This window comes from Chiloscyllium plagiosum, unplaced genomic scaffold (genome assembly GCF_037043375.1).
Source record: "Chiloscyllium plagiosum isolate Xiang-an unplaced genomic scaffold, Cpla_swu_hap1 HiC_scaffold_45, whole genome shotgun sequence".
Lineage (NCBI taxonomy): Eukaryota > Metazoa > Chordata > Chondrichthyes > Orectolobiformes > Hemiscylliidae > Chiloscyllium > Chiloscyllium plagiosum.
The window spans coordinates 19,072,963-19,089,187 of record NW_028270183.1 but is presented as its reverse complement, the minus strand read 5'-3'; the positions used below and the strand labels follow the sequence as shown (position 1 = coordinate 19,089,187).

Here is a 16,225-nt window from a genome sequence, read left to right as displayed (position 1 = left end):
TAACAAGAATTAGTTTATGACATGCTCATAAGATGGCAGTATAATGAGAGACTAAGATACCTTAGGTTGGATGGTTGTTCACAGTCAGACTAACATCTACAGCTAGCTCCTCCCAGAGACAATCATGTATATCTGAATTAAACCTGCTGGAACAACTGCTTTCTACAATATCTCCTCCCAAGACCTTTCCCCTCGTTTATCCCATTAAATTATTTTTTAAATGAGTGCATCAAGTCTACCACTCTGCCTTCTCTCCCAAGTCTCTTAGCTTTGTAAACGTAACCAATCTGGAGGGATGTTGACTCTTTCGGGCTGTGTTGGTGCTATGTACGTGAGCTGCGGATTGTAGTCTGATACCCAAGTACATAATAAGGGCTTCTTCTGTGCTGTGCATCTTTAAGTTCATTCTACTGCAGTTGTAACGATCTCTGAGTGTACAGTGACTGAAGGGATAATGTGTGTATGTCTAGGATGGTTTTCTCTGGTTTGTGGGAAGAAGGCATGAACATTATTAACCCATCAAATATTGGACCATAGGATCTCTTACTCACACTCAGTGACTTGGGTGCAAACTTAAGAACTATTCAGTTCTGTGTCTGTGTGCGTGTGTGTGTATTTGTCACTATGTGTGTGTATGTCTGTGTCTCTGTGTACCTGTGTGTATGAGAGAGTGTGTGTGTCTGTCTATGTCTGTCTGTGTGTGTGTCTGTGTCTATGTCTGTGTGTGTGTGTGTCTGTATGTCTATGTGTCTGTGTGTCTATGTGTGTGTGTGTTTATACGTCTATGTGTGTGTGTGTGTCTATGTGTCTGTGTATGTCTGTGCCTCTATGTGTATCTGTGTATGTGCGCGTGTCTCCATGTGTATCTATGTATGTGTGTGTGTGTCTATGTGTGTCTGTGTGTGGGTGTGTGTGTGTCTCTATGTGTGTGTGTCTCCATGTTTATCTATGTATGTGTGTGTGTGAGTGTGTGTGTGTCTATGTGTCTGTGTATGTCTGTGTCTCTATGTGTATCTGTGTGTGTGTGCGTGTCTCCATGTGTATCTATGTATGTGTGTGTGTGTCTATGTGCATCTATGTGTGTGTCTCTAAGAGTTTCTGTGTGTGGGTGTGTGTCTCTATGTGTGTGTGTCTCCATGTGTATCTATGTATGTGTGTGTGTGTGTCTGTGTCTCAATGTGTGTTTCTGTGTGTATGTGTGTGTGTGTGTCTGTGTCTCTATGTGTGTGCCTATATGTGTGTGTATGTGAGTGCGTACAGGTGTGTGTGCGCGTGCATATGCGTGTATCTGAGTTTGTGTGTGTCTCTTTGTGTATCTGTCGGCATGTGTTTGTCTGTGTGTGTATGTATGCGTGAGAGAGTGAGTGTGCATGTGTGTGTGAGAGAGAGTGTGTGTGTGTGTTTGTGGGTGTGTGTGTGTGTGAGTGTGGGTGTGAGAGTGTGTGTGTGTGTGAGAGAGAGAGAGTGAGGGTGTGTGTATATGACTGTGTGTGTGTGTTTGAGAGTGTGTGGGTGAGAGAGTGAGGGTGTGTGTGTTTGAGCGTGTGTGTGCGCGTGAGAGTAAGTGTACATGTTTTTAAATCTGACCACCTTCTGACACAATAGTAACAGAGCATGATGCATTCTAGATCAGTACTATTTTTCCCTGTCGAAATCGATTGCGTCAATGCTGTGTTGTTGGCTACTGCTGTCTGTGTGAATGAATGAATTTCACTAGAAAAGTATTCGTGAACCATGGTAATGCTGTTCACAGTCAGCCTGAGCAGGGCATTCAGCTGATGGGTACAGCTTTTCTTGCCCATCTTCAGTCTCGTAACCGCACTTAAGAGTCATAGAGTCACAGAGATGTACAGCACAGAAACAGACCTTTCAGTCCAATTCGTCCATTCCGACCAGATATCTTAACCTAATCTAGCCCCATTTGCCAGCACTTGGCCCATATCCCTCTGAATCCTTCCTATTCATATACCCATCCAGATGCCTTTTAAATGTTGTAATTGTACCAGCCTCCACCACTTCCTCTGGTGGCTCATTCCATACATGCACCACCCTCTGTGTGAAAAATATTTCCCCTTAGGTCTCTTTTAAATCTTTCCCCCTCACCTTAAACTAAGCCCTCTAGTTTTGGACTCCCCCACCCTGAGGAAAAATACTTTGTCTATTTACCCTATAGTTTTTTAGTGAACTTCATTCATTCACACAACAAGCAGTAGACAACAGCGCAGCACAGACTCAGACCAATTACACAGGAGAAAATACCAACAATCCAAAGTGCATCATCCTCTGACACTACTGTGTCAAAAGGTGACCAGACCAAACAAAAATCCCAATGGCTTGATTTTATAAACCTCTATTAGGTCACCCCTCAGCCTCCGACGCTCCAGGGAAAACAGCCCCAGCCTGTTCAGCCTCTCCCTATAGCTCAAACCCTCCCACCCTGGCAACATCCTTGTAAATCTTTTCTGAACCCTTTCAAGTTTCACAACATTGTTCCTATAGCAGGGAGACCAGATCACAACGGAAAGATAACATTGTGAAGCACCTTTATAACTGTTTTCTCATCTAAGAGAAACCAATAGTTTCTGGTCAATCCCTACAAGAACTTGAAGTTCAATCATGTGCCAACAATCTGAAAATCTCTCACGTGCCCACATCACTGAGAGTCTCCTTCTCAATAACAGTGCAAAATGTTTCAGAGTCAGACAGAACTCTGGATGCATTATGTATTGGTTTACTGTGCCCTCCTGAAGGAACATCGCTTCCAAACTGTGGAGAGAAATCAGTTAATGTTTTGTGTCGAGTGACCCTTCCTCAGGACAGCATTCTGAAGAAGGGTCACTTGATCCGAAACGTAAACTTTGATTCCTCTCCGTAGATGCTGCCAGACCTGCTGAGCTTTTCCAGCTGTTTTTGCTTCTGATTTACAGCGTCTGCAGATCTTTCTGTTTGTATTTAGCTTCTAAACTCAGGGCTGAGACTTCAGTTGCGTTGATAGCCGGGAGCAATGGATTACAGTGGGCCTGGTTGCTTTCAAATCTTCAGAAACGCATCTTCTTGACAAGGGGATAGAGAAACAGGGTTAACGCCCGCTACAACTCTCCTTCATAATGATGTTCTAAAAAGTAAACAGATTTTTCAGAAAATTTGCATTTCTCAATGGGAATAAAAGCCCGTAGACATTTCAATGTTGCGTGCAATCTGTCGTAAGGTGCTTCAGTCAGTTCCCTGTGTGTTAATACGTTATCTGAATGATGTCATGGGCCAGACAGATGCTCTCAAAATATTTTAAGAAGGTAGCCTAGACTCTAACTTTATATTATCTTAAAGCTTGATTGAAGGGTCTGTCCTAGATGCATTGTGACTTGTCAATATTAAGCAAAACGCAATTTATTTAAACACGAAAGTTAAAATACAAACAAAAGGAAGAGGAATGTAGAATGACTTAACTCTATTGGAGAACTGAATGGAATAATAGATACAGTACCTATTACGAAATGGCAGGGTTGATGGTCGGAACCTTTTTTCCCAGAGTTGAAACGTCTAAAACTAGTGGGTATGCATTTGAGATGAATAGAGGATGTTCAAAGGAGATGTGAAGGCAGGTTTTTATACAGACAGTGGGAGGGGTCTGGAACATGCTGCCAGTGGCGGTGGTGGAGGCAGGTATGATAGGGGGGTGTTTAAGGGGCTTTTATATAAGCACATGGATACACAAGGAATGGTGGGATATGGACCAAGGGCAGGCAGAAGGGATTACTTTCATTTGGCGTCGGGTTCAGCACAGCATGGTGGGCTGAAGGGCCTGTTCCTGTGCTGCATTGTTCTATGTTGTAACTGTTCCATTATACTAATATCCCATAACCATGTCTCTAGGCAAAAAAAAGGCAAATTCAGACACAGATTCTCACAGGCAGTTCTTCAGTCCAGGAAGCAAAACCTGTCAAGAGATAATTCAGAGAGAGTAGCAGCCAGGAAACATGCGCTGCAGCTTCCAACTCTGAACAGCTTCTGCTCCTACCCATTAATCCTGATCAGTGAGAGCTAGTCACTCCCACTCTGGCTGTTGAACAAACAAACCCAAGTCCTCCCAAGCTGTTTACTCGAGTGGTCTTCAGTCGGCAGCCCGATCCTTCTCTCTCTTAGAAGAAACCAGGACAAAATAACCCCTCAAATCCACAGATTTGTCAATGACATATTGTCACTTGTCAGAAGATTTCTGGGACCGAAGCAACCTCAAATAGCAGTTTGTTGAAATAAAATCATCAAATGGTACAATATATGCAGTAGGCAGTTTTTATTTCTCATCCAATGGAAGCTTCCAGAATCCTAGTGGGGCAGGGTCATAGGACACAGAAATTATAGTAAAAGATCAGCGTGTCATACAACTGATGTGATGTATTGAACTTGAGATGTCGTCATTTTTTATAAAACCTTAAGTTACCTCAGGAATGTGACTTTGAGGAAGTTCTGGGATTTACATATTGATGAATTGAAAATCTGAAACCCATTCCAAGTGATAAAGTCTTAACAGCAGTCTCGGTCTGTTCAATACATCAATCAATAACTTCTTACAATAAATTCTGTGTCCTATGATCCTGCCCCACAGATAGAATACTCCCCACTTGCCTGGATTGGGGCAGCTCCAACAACACTCAAGAAGCTCAACACCATCCAGGACAAAGCTATCTGATGAAGGGGCAGCTCTCTGAAAGCTAGTGCTTCCAAATAAACCCATTAGACTATAACCTGGTGATGTGTGATTTTTAACATTTGCTGACCTGTGTCTGATGAATACATGGTACAGTTGTTCCAAAAGGTTTGGCTTCAGTTAGCATCACTCTGTTGACTTTCTGAAATAATACTTGGTCATTTCCTGCTGTTTATTTTTGGACTTGACACATTAGAAGGTGAGATTATTTTCCAAGTGTGTAGAAACACAATGGGTGTCTTTTTCACTTCAGTAAGATTCTATATCACATTCTGAGGAAGGGTCGCTGGACCCAAAACGTTAACTCTGATTTCTCTCCGCAGATGTTGTCGGACTTGCTGAGATTTTCCAGCAACTTCTGTTTCTGTGTGTGATTTCCAACGTCTGCAGTTCTATCGGTTGCATGTGTGTGCTATATCCTGTGCTGAATTTGCATAACCCTGTAAAAAAAGCTCTCAATAAAGAGTTTTCTCTCTGTTCATGAACTCTTCAAAGGAGGTTGTGAGCGAAACATACTTTCCTACTCATAGAATCCCTACAGTGTGGAAGAAAGCCATTCAGCCCATCGAGCACACACTGACCCTCTGAAGAACATACTGTCCAGACCCACGCCCTCCAACTCTATTCTTATAACCTTGCATTTCCCATGGTTAACACCATCTAGTCCGCACATCTCTGGACACCCTAGCATAGCCATCTACCCTAACCTGCACATTTTTGGATTGTAGTAGGAATCCCACGCAGACACAGGGAGAATATGCAAACTCCACACAGACAGTCGCCTGCCCAAGGGTGGAACCGAATCTGGGTCCCTGGTGCTGTGAGGCAGAAGGGCTAACCACTGAGTCACCATGCCACCCAATCAGAAGTCAAGTCTTCTGGTTCTGCTTAATGTAAACATATTTGGTGAACTTATTGTCTTCTAAAAATATTTGGCATTATTTTATCTTTAAGGGCTGTTTCAGCTGCCTCATATAACGTCCAATCAGAAGGCTACAGTTTCAAAAAGGAGAGAGAAAGGAAGGTGTGTGTTCTCATTGGACAAAAATCTCAGCTCCAGGACATCTCTGCAGGAGTTCCTCAGGATAGTGTCCTAGGCCCAACCGTCTTCAACTGCTTCACCAATGACCTTCTCTCCACCATAAGGTCAGGGGTGGGAATGGTCGCTGATGATTGTACAATGTTCAGCACCATTCACTACTCTTCAGATACTGAAAGAGTCCATGTTCAATCTCAACAAGATCAGGACAATATCCAGGCCTGGGCTGACAAGTGGCAAGTAACATTCACATCACACAAATGCCAGGCTGTGACCGTCTCCAATAAGAGACAATTCCCTTGACATTCAACAGCATGACAGTCACTGAAGCTCTCACTATCTAGATCCTGGGGGTCACCGTAGCCCAGAAACTCAACTGGACTCACCAGATATGCACAGTGGCTACAAGAGCAGGTCAAAGGCTAGGGATATTTCAGGGTGTAACTCACCTCCCACCAAAAGCCTGTCCACCATCGACAAGGTACAAGGCAACATTGGGATGGAATACTCCCCACTTGCCTGGTTGGGTGCAGCTCCAACAACACAAAAGATGCTCACCACCATCCAGGACAAAGCCACTTACTTGATTGGCACCACGTCCACCACTGACACTCAGTAGCAGCAGTTTGTACCATCTACAAAATGGATCGCGGAAATTCAACAAGTTCAAAATTCACTAAAGTAGCATCTTCCAAAGCCCATGACCAATTCCATCCAGAAGGACATGGGCAGCAGCTACATGGGAACGTCGCCAAGTTCCCCTCCAAGCCACTCGCCATCCTGACTTGGAAATATATCGTCATTCCTTCACTGGCGCTGGGTCAAAATCCTGGAATTCCCTCCCTAAGGACATTGTGGGTCAACCCCACAGCTCAGGGACCGTGACGGTTCAAGAAGGCAGTTCACCCCAACCTTCTCAAGGGGCAACTAGGGATGGACAGTAAACGCTGGGCCCAGCCAGTGACGCCCACATCCCACAAATGAATCAAAAGAAATTAGCAAAAAGAAAAGCACAGATCCTGTTTCGAGCTTGAACAGAGTAGATTGTCCATTAATAGAGGTGAGGTCTTTCATTCTGCGTTAGAAGCAGCACATAATTGCTTTAGGATTCTGGAATACCTTAGATACATATTTCGAAGCATATCAGGTGGATAAGGTAGTTAAAGAAAACATATGATTTGTCCTGATTGGTCAAGGCATTTGAAAATAAGAGATTATGATAGAGCTATATATAATGTTAGGCCACAGCTGGGATACTGTGTGCAGGAAGGATGTGATTGTACTGGAGGGAATGCAGAAAAGGTTTACCAGGATGTTGTCTGGGATGGAATATTTCAGAGAGGCTTGATAAGCTCAGATTGCTTTCCTCAGGCTGAGGAGCGACCTAACTGTGATGTGCAAAGCTCTGAGGTGCAGAGGCAGGGTAGATAGGGAGAACATTCCCTCTTTAGTAGAGGGGTCACTAACCAGGGGACACAGTTTGAAGGTAAGGAGTATGAAATAACCCCACAGGGGCCCGTATATCCACGACCACGTCACCCTTTACTTACACGTGCACTGAACTTGACAGTGATTCAGTTCCCTCAGAGTCAGCGTGAGCAGAACGCTTGACAATCCTGTTTAAAACTGTCAGCCAGGGCTCCCTGATTGGAGCAGCCCCAATCAGGGAGCTCAGATCCTGGCTGACCTTGTTACAATCACTGCAGAATGGGACGTTTACAGTGGGATTTGAGGAAATATCTTTCAATTGGAGGCCACTGGGTATCCGTAACCTCTTTGCAGATGTAACCCTGCTTTGTTTCTTGGGCTTAAGGATTTCGCTTGGTTTTTGCACAGTTTCAGAAAATGTCCCACATTCATGCAAAGCTGCTGTTCCTGCGAGAGAACTGAACATTGCTGTTTTTGTGTGGTTTTCATGCTCCACATCCCGGACAAAGACTTTTTTCATCAGACAAAGAGTATTTGTTTTGTCATCTGACTGATCAGAGTGTCGTTCTAACATCAGGGCAATGTTATGTCACAAAGAAAATCATTGGCTAGGCCACTTTTGGAAAATTACATTTAAGTTTGGTTGTCCCTGCTGCCAAAAAGTTGTTGCAAAACTTGAAAGGGTTCAGAAAAGATTTATAAGGATGTTGCCAGGATTGGAGCGTTTGTGTTACAGAGAGAGGCTGAATAGGCTGGGGCTGTTTTCCCTGGAGCGTTAGAGGCTGAGGGGGTGACCTTACAGAGGTTTATAAAATCATGAGGGGCATGGATAGGATAGATAGCCAAGGTCTTTTTCCCCAGGGTAGGGGAGTCCAGAACTGGAGGGGAATAGATTTGGGTGAGAGGGAAAAGTTTAAAAAGGACCTGACAGGCATCTTGCGTGTGCAGAGGGTGGTGTGTATATGGAATGAGCTGTCAGAGGAAGCGGTGGAGGCTGGTACAATTACAACATTTAAAAAGCATCTGGATGGGTAGAGGAATAGGAAGGGTTTAGAGGGATATGGGCCAAGGGCTGGCAAATGGGACTAGATTGGGTTTGGACATCTGACCAGCATGGACGAGCTGGACCGAAGGGTCTGTTTCTGTCCTGTACTTCTCTATGACTGAAGATGCTGCAAGTCTGAAACAAAAACAGAAATTGCTGGAGAAACTCTGGCAGCATCGATGGAGGGAAAGCACAGTTAATAATTTGGGCCTGGTGACCGCTCTTCAGAATCCAGAATGTTATGTTACTATTTGGTTTAAATTGGATTAAAGGTCAGATCCAAGCAATGTATAAAATTAATGAAGCCACAAATCCATGGTTTTAAACAAACAAGCAAGATGTGACAAGTTAGAGCAGTAATGTGATCTACAGCACATGAGCAGTTGATTCTTAATATCCAGAGTTTATATGTGGTACATGGGCTAACACACTGTCATCAAACAACAAATGAGATCAGGAGAGATCCCTAGCATTTCTCAGCAACTTCTTCCAGAGGTTACTGATCCACTGCCCCATCCCATTCATTAGCCTTCACATGGGATCCCAATCCTTGATGTTTGATAAGCTGGCCTTGAGTCCCTCTCTTATGAGCCGCTCCACCATGGACTGACTCATTACCTGCTCCTGCTCTAGTTGATCGCCCTGTATCTACATTCCCCTTGACTACCACAGACCAGATGGGCCAAGCGTCCTTATTCTACACTGCTAATGCAAGGTCAGTATGCCATGGGATCTTGCAGTGCACCTCAGAGGGGATGCAGGGTCTCGATGCCACACCCTGTTTGAGAGAGTTTCCTTGACCCAGCATTCCCTCCCTTATTGACATGAATGCCTCCAGTGTGCAGCTGGAAGTCTGCGATGGGATTTGATCAGACGACCCAGGGAGTCAGAGAGCTGAACACTGAGCCCCAGCTGACACCTGGATACACGGGACACATTATTTATGTCTGATGTTAGAACTAAATGTTAGAACTGAGATTGTTCATGCTCTCTACATCCAACACAGAATTGTTATGCTGCAGAGTGAGACCATTCAGCCCACTGGGTTTGTACCAGCTCTTCAAATGAACATCATTGCCAAGTGCCAATCACCTGCTTTATCCCCATACTCTTTCGACCTGAAAACTCATCCTCTGCCTTCTTGAATGCCTCGATTGAATACAAAGGAATTCTTTATGCTTGAAGATCTATTGTGGGTGAATTTAAGGTTAACCCTGCACAGAAAGTATCGGGAAGTCCCCAGACGTGCCCTCGGTCTGAAATGCGACAGTACAGAGTGACTGTGACTGCTGGTCTTTTGATAACATTCAGGTTCTTGGCTCATCTACATGTTCAGCTTCTTAAGGAGACAGGTCCCTTAAAGTGATGGCACATCCTCTCTCTCGCTTTGTGGTGGGTTCGAGTCAGTTGTGCTGCTCACATTTCTAACAACGTCATCTCACTTGTGCCCCACTGAGCTGGGGTGATGCCAAAGGGGTGACCTTCACATCCACGGTGACTTTGAATTGATTTATTCTTGTCACATGTACCGAGATACAACGAAAAGTGTTGAACCAGACAAATCATCAGGGTAACACAAGAGAATGCAGAATTTCGTGTTACAGCTGCTGAGATGGTGCTGTGGAAGATCAACTCAAATATGTGAGAGATTGGTTCACAAATCTGATGACAGAAGTGCTCCTGAATCTGTTGGTTTCAACCTTTTGTATCAGTTGGGGTGGGAGTGGTCTTTGATTGCATTGGCTGCTTTCCCGAGGCAGTGGGAAGTGTAGACGGAGTCGATGAAAGGAAGGCAGGTTTGCGCGATGGGCTGGGCTGTCTTCACAACTCTCTGTGATTTCTCATCATCTTGGGGAGAGCACTTGCCATACCACACTTTGATGCACCCAGATAAAAACTGGTGAGATTCCTTGTGGACGTGCCGAACTTCCTTGGTCCCCTGAGGAAGTAGAGGCATTGGTGTGCTTTCTTGACCGCAATGTCAACGTGGATGGACCAGGGTACATCATTGGTGATATTTACTCCTCAGAACTTGAAGCTCTTCGCCACTTCTACCTCATCACCATAAGACACAGGAGCAGAAATTAGGTCAATCAGCCTGTTGAGTCTGCTCCACAATTCAATCATGGCTGATATGCTTCTCAATCCCATTCTCCCTGAAACCCTAAATATTCAAGGAACCTATCTATCGCTGACTTAAATTTACCTGGCCTCCACAGCCTTCGCAGAGAATCCCTACAGTGTGGAAACAGGTCATTTGGCCCAACAAGTCCACACTGACCCTCTGAATAGTATCCCATCCAGATCCATTCTCCTACAGTACTACACTACATTTCCCATGATTAATGCACCTAACCTATCATCCCTGAATACTATGGATAATTCACCTAACCTGCACATCTTTGGACTGTGGGAGGAAACCGGAGCATCCGGAGGAAACCCACGCAGACATGGGGAGGATGTGCAAACTCCACACAGTCACCCGAGGCTGGAATCGAACCCAGGTCCCTGGCGCTGTGAGGTTGCAGTGCTAATCACTGAGCCACCATGCCACCCCTGTGGCAATGAATTCCATAGATTCCCCACTCTCTGGCTGAAGATGTTTCTCCTTCTCTCTGTTCTGAAGGGTCATCCCTTTACTCTCAGGCTGTGCCGTCTGATCCTAGTCTCTCCTACCATTGAACAGACAGGGGCATGTCCTTTACTCTGCTCCCTGACCAGCTGCTTCACTTTGCTGACATTGTCTTTATACCATGCCCCTGAGCTTTCTATCTCTTTCCTGTGCTCTGTCTCACCGTTGTTTGAGATCTGACTCACTATGGTGGTGTCATCACGTGCAGAATCCTCGCACTCCGGTCTCTGCAGTGAGCCAGGAAGAGGAACACAGCTTTCTGGTCTGATTTACCAAAATGTGGGCTGGGCAATGGAGCGGTCGGCATCTTTGCTGGTATTGTTACAAAGGTCCAGGGCATTTGGATCTCTGGTGGGACAGGAGGTGGGTCAGTGGGCTCTTGGTAACGCGCTGTCCAGTTTGTATAATTCAAAGCATTTTTAATGGAGAGGTGTGCACACTCTGTTGTTGTCAATGAAGGGACTGAGGAGGCTCTTTTCTTTGGGGTTCTGAGGGTCCTCAGCTGCAGAGCAAGTTCGAGGAAGCGACGCCTGGAATTGAAAGAATTTTCTTCATAAAAGGAAGACAATGTCCTCATTTGTAACTAAATTGAAAATGAACACGAATCTCACAGATGTGAAAATTCTGTGGTTAACATCATTATTGGAATGAAATCACGAGGGAGTTTAGAACTGAAACGTTAAACAACTACAAACCATCTGCACAGCAACATTAATATTAATATAATTTGAAGCCGGACAAAAAGCTGGACTTGGCTTAATTCCTTCCAGGATTTGATTGACAAGGTATCAAAGATCTGATACCCACCTCCACCTCTTGTTTTTAACAAACTTTGAGTTTAACGGGAATTGTTAAAATCAAACAGCAGATGGCACAGCTCCGGAATAGATGGGACTTGAACCTGGAACCTTAGGTTAAAATTTTACGTTTCGGGCATAAGCCCTTCTTCAGGAATGAGGAGGGTGGGCCAAGCAGGCTAAGATAAAAGGTAGGGAGGAGGGACTTGGGGGAGGGGCGTTGGGAATGCGATAGGCGGAAGGAGGTTAAGGTGAGGGTGATAGGCCAGAGAGGGGGTGGGGGCGGAGAGGTCGGGAAGATGGTTGCAGGTCAAGAAGGCAGTGCTGAGTCTGAGGGTTGGGACTGAGATAAGGTGGGGGGAGGGGAAGTGAGGAAGCTGGAGAAATCTGCATTCATCTCTTGTGGTTGGAGGGTTCCTAGGCGGAAGATGAGGCGCTCTTCCTCCAGGCACCGCGTTGCCATGGTCTGGCGATGGAGGAGGCCAAGGACCTGCATGTCCTTGGCGGAGTGGGAGAGGGAGTTAAAAGTGTTCTGCCACGGGGCAGTTGGGTGGTGCGGGTGTCCCAGAGGTGTTCTCTGAAACGTTCTGCAAGTAGGCAGCCTGTCTCCCCAATGTAAAGGATTCTCCTGCTCCTTGGATGCTGCCTGACCTGCTGCGCTTTTCCAGCAACACATTTTTCAGCTCTGGAACTTTAGGTCCCAAGATGAGGAGACAGCTAGAGGACCCTACAATGGAAAGTGCATGCGAGTGCTGGTCCAACTGTAATTACAGCCTCCTGCCATGAGGGAGTGTACGTGAGCAACGTTCAGAATCAGAGGGTTCAGCACACCCTCAATCTCCTCTCGGACTGCAGATATCCAGGGCAGAGTGCAATTAAGCTTCAGACTTACCTTGTGCCACAGGTTTACAAAATTATGAGGGGCATGGATAGGATAAATAGACAAAATCTTTTCCCTGGGGTTGGGGAGTCCAGAACTAGAGGGCATAGGTTCAGGGTGATAGGAGAAAGATATAAAAGAGACCTAAGGGGCAACTTTTTCACGCAGAGGGTGGTACATGTATGGAATGAGCTGCCAGAGGATGTGGTGGAGGCTGGTACAATTGCAACATTTAAGAGGCATTTGGATGGGTATATGAATAGGAAGGGTTTGGAGGGATATGGGCCAGGTGTTGGGACTAGATTGGGTTGGGATATCTGGTCGGCATGGACGGGTTGGACCGAAGGGTCTGTTTCCATGCTGTACATCTCTATGACTCTATGACTCTAAAACCACTCCTCATCACAGAAATTCCTCATCCCCGGAATCGGGCTCATGAATCTTCAGACTCGTTCTGAGTGCAGTAATCAGAGGCTCCCTACAGTGCAGAAGGAGGCCATTCAGCCCATCGAATCTGCACCAACCCTCTGAAAAGCATCCCCGCCCATCCCCTTTACCCTATCCCAGCATTTCCCAAGGCTCACCCATCTAGCCTACACATCCAGATGACACCGAAGGCCATTTCACACGGTCAGTCCACCTATCCTGCACATCTTTGTACTGTGGGAGGAAACCAAACTTTGGAAAACTTTGAACTGTTTTGACAGGGACAAAGGAGCAAGGTGAGGTCATTCAGCCCCCGGACCTGCTCCATGATCTAATCACATCACGGCTCATCCCATAATCCTCAGCTCCACGTGCCACACGTTACTACAAATGTCCCACTTTCGCAATGTTTTCCACTGCTTTTTATTTCAACAATATACTTTACTCATTAAAAAAAAACTTCAGACAAAGCCACAAATGCAGTGCGGTTGTGTGCAGTGGCATTTCACGGAAACAAGCAAACATTGGGATTTGACTTTATCCACACAGGCTTTACTTGAACCAGACACTATTTACATGCATTTGAGGCACTGGGAGGGTCCGATAACTGAACGGATCCTCTTTTACCTTCATCAGGAAGACCCCAGAGGGTGGTCTTTCCCCATTGCGCCTTGGCGGCAGCTGGCCCAGGCTTCAGTGCGTCCCTCAGCACGTAGTCCTGGTCCTTGGATCGTGCCAGTCTACAACATTCGGTCAGGGTCAACGCCTTGTTCTGGAAGACCAACACATTTTGGACAGACCAAAGAGCATCTCTCACCAAGTTGATGGTCCTCCAGGCACAGTCGATGTTTGTGGTGACTCTCAGGTTAAACCAGCACCAGTCATCTCTGGCCAATGAGAGAGGGAGAGTACGGCGACTTTACCAGACACGATGGGCTGAGCGAGCTTCTGCTCTGTGACAGCGAGACTGGTCAACGAATCCTCCAAAGTGGCATTTCAGAAGCTACCAGAGGACATTTAGAGTTGGAAAAATGCCCCCCGGGCGCCATGCCCCAATTCAGAGACAACGCGAAACACAAGCTGGCTGGTGTTTCGGCCAATAATTTATCACCAACCGAATCTGTGGAGGTACCAAACATGAAGGAGCTTTGAACAAACAGCTTGCCTCCTGGTTGGAATTTTCTGCAATTAACCCCCGTTGTGTTGTTCATGATTCAACTGCAATTCAATGGAACCTCTTAGAAAAAAAAGCTTCATGCTCTGACCTTGTCTTCGGGCAGCTTCCTGACTTTGACGTGTTCTAATCAGGGGATGTGGCTTGTTGCATTCTTACTCAGCAGAGCTTCAGACCCAAGCAGATGAATTCTACCGGGCTGTGAGTAAGATGGCACTTCAGAGCTACTTACTGGGTAAGTACCCTGTGGTCAAATTCATTTGACCGCCCTCGACATTTACTGTAAGTTAGTGCCATCTGAGTTTCAGTGAACTGAGGCTTACAATATCCCCCCTTGCTTTTCCTTTTCTCTTATTCTTTTAACAAGGCATGTTTAGTTGAAGTTTCTTCCACATTAATCCTACCTCGTTGTCCTTTTTTTCCTCTTTAACCCCTGGGTGTTACATGACATCTGTAAATCCTGGAGTCCTGCTTCTCATTCAGACAAAGTGGTCGAGAGCTCAGAATTATGAAGGAGTTTGGCTAGAGTAGAAACTGACTGTAAACAGAAGGCATAGTTTGAAGAGAATGGTTAAAATATCAGAGGGAGATAGGAATGTTTATCTTTCACAGTTTCTTACAGTGGTCTGCCTCCTGAAACACAGAGGCAGTAATAACAATGAATACATTTGAAAGGGCTATTTTGATTTCAGGGAAAAAAACTTACTTTGGAAGAGTCGGGGAATGGGATTGATCGCTTTTTCAAAGAACTGACATTAGCACAGTAGATAAATAGGAGTCCTACACTCTAAGCATTTGGATCAATAGAGTCTGCGTTGGTTCTTCGTGTTTTGTGCTTGAATATATTTATCTGTAGGTGAATGAAGGGTTTGTAGAGAATGAGCAATAAGTTTTGTCTTAGCTATGTCTGCTACTGCTGCTCAGTGGTTAGCACTGCTGCCTCACAGCGCTAGGGATCCGGGTTCGATTCCACCCTTAGGGGACTGTCTGTATGGAGTTTGCACATTCTCCCCGTGTTTGCGTGGGTTTCCTCTGAGTGCTCTGGTTTCCTCCCACAGTCCAAAGATGTGCAGGTTAGGGTGGATTGGCCGTGCTAGAGTGTGCAGACTAGATGGGTTAGCCATGGGAAATGCAGAGTTACAGGAATAGAGGGATACGCTCTTTGAATGGTCCGTTGGGACTCGATGGCCTGCTTCCACACTGAAGGGATTCTATCCTATGATTCGCTGCAATTTGAAACTATGTGGGTTTATGCGGTTATTAAACTCATCAGGCATTTCAGCACTTTCCTCAGGCTGGTGCTAATCTCGGGCGAGAAGGTTAGATCATTCGAGTTAATCAACTTTAAATTAAGAGGAAGTGTATCCCCTTAATATAAAACGAGGAATTGCGGATGCTGGAAATCTGAAACAGGAGTAGCAGCAGAGAGTGCTGGAGAAACTCAGCAGATCTGGCAACATCGGTGGAGAGAGAAACAGTGTTAATGCTTCGAGTCCAGTAACCTTCAGAATTCATACCCATTAGTCTGAGTCATGAATTGGTGAGATTCCTGTTTTGACTAAATCTGACTGTAGGGGCATTGGTGACCAGATTTATTCCACTGGTTTTGCAGTTATTCATTGCAGTATGCCTGAGATGTTTGCTGAGGGATGGTGCTGTGGTCCTGCGGCAAAAAGAACAATCATAGTTTGGTTGCTCTGCTCACTGGCTGACCTTTGTGGGCATGTGTGAAAGTCAACTGACCACAGGATCGTGCCAATGGAACTGAGCAGTTGGTGTTTGACTTCACTTTGACTTGACGTGTTTGACTTGCTTGGCATCATTGCGTTTGGCCCCCTTACACGACCGAATCGGTTAGCAAAGCAATGCAAGGCAACTCGCGAGTGGATATGTTGATTGTTTTCCAAAAAAAAATGACATCCCAGTGGTCCAAGACCTGGAGAAAGTTGTGAGCGATTGTTTAGCGATCGTGAAAGTGCATTGCAGAGAGCGTGACTGAAGAGTGTTAAAAGTTTCCAAGTTAAACCCTTATCTCGGTTAAAGTGAGCTGATTTCAAACAGAGTTGCAGTGATGCTGAACTCAGAGCACAGGAGCC

General features: G+C 45.5%; 1 protein-coding gene across 4 annotated transcripts in view; it reads left to right on the top strand.

Annotated features, from left to right (window-relative positions):
• Positions 1-14,274: 14,274 nt before the first annotated feature.
• Positions 14,275-16,225, top strand: part of LOC122552178 (adhesion G protein-coupled receptor E3-like) — a 121,535-nt gene continuing 119,584 nt past the window's right edge. The window contains exon 1 of one of the 4 annotated variants that reach the window (XM_043694744.2): positions 14,275-14,364. In XM_043694744.2, coding sequence (XP_043550679.2) covers positions 14,340-14,364 — 25 coding nt within the window. In that variant the 5' untranslated portion in view covers positions 14,275-14,339. The remainder of the gene's footprint in view (positions 14,365-16,225) is intronic. The other 3 variants (XM_087983454.1, XM_043694745.2, XM_043694747.2) reach the window with 3 other exon arrangements.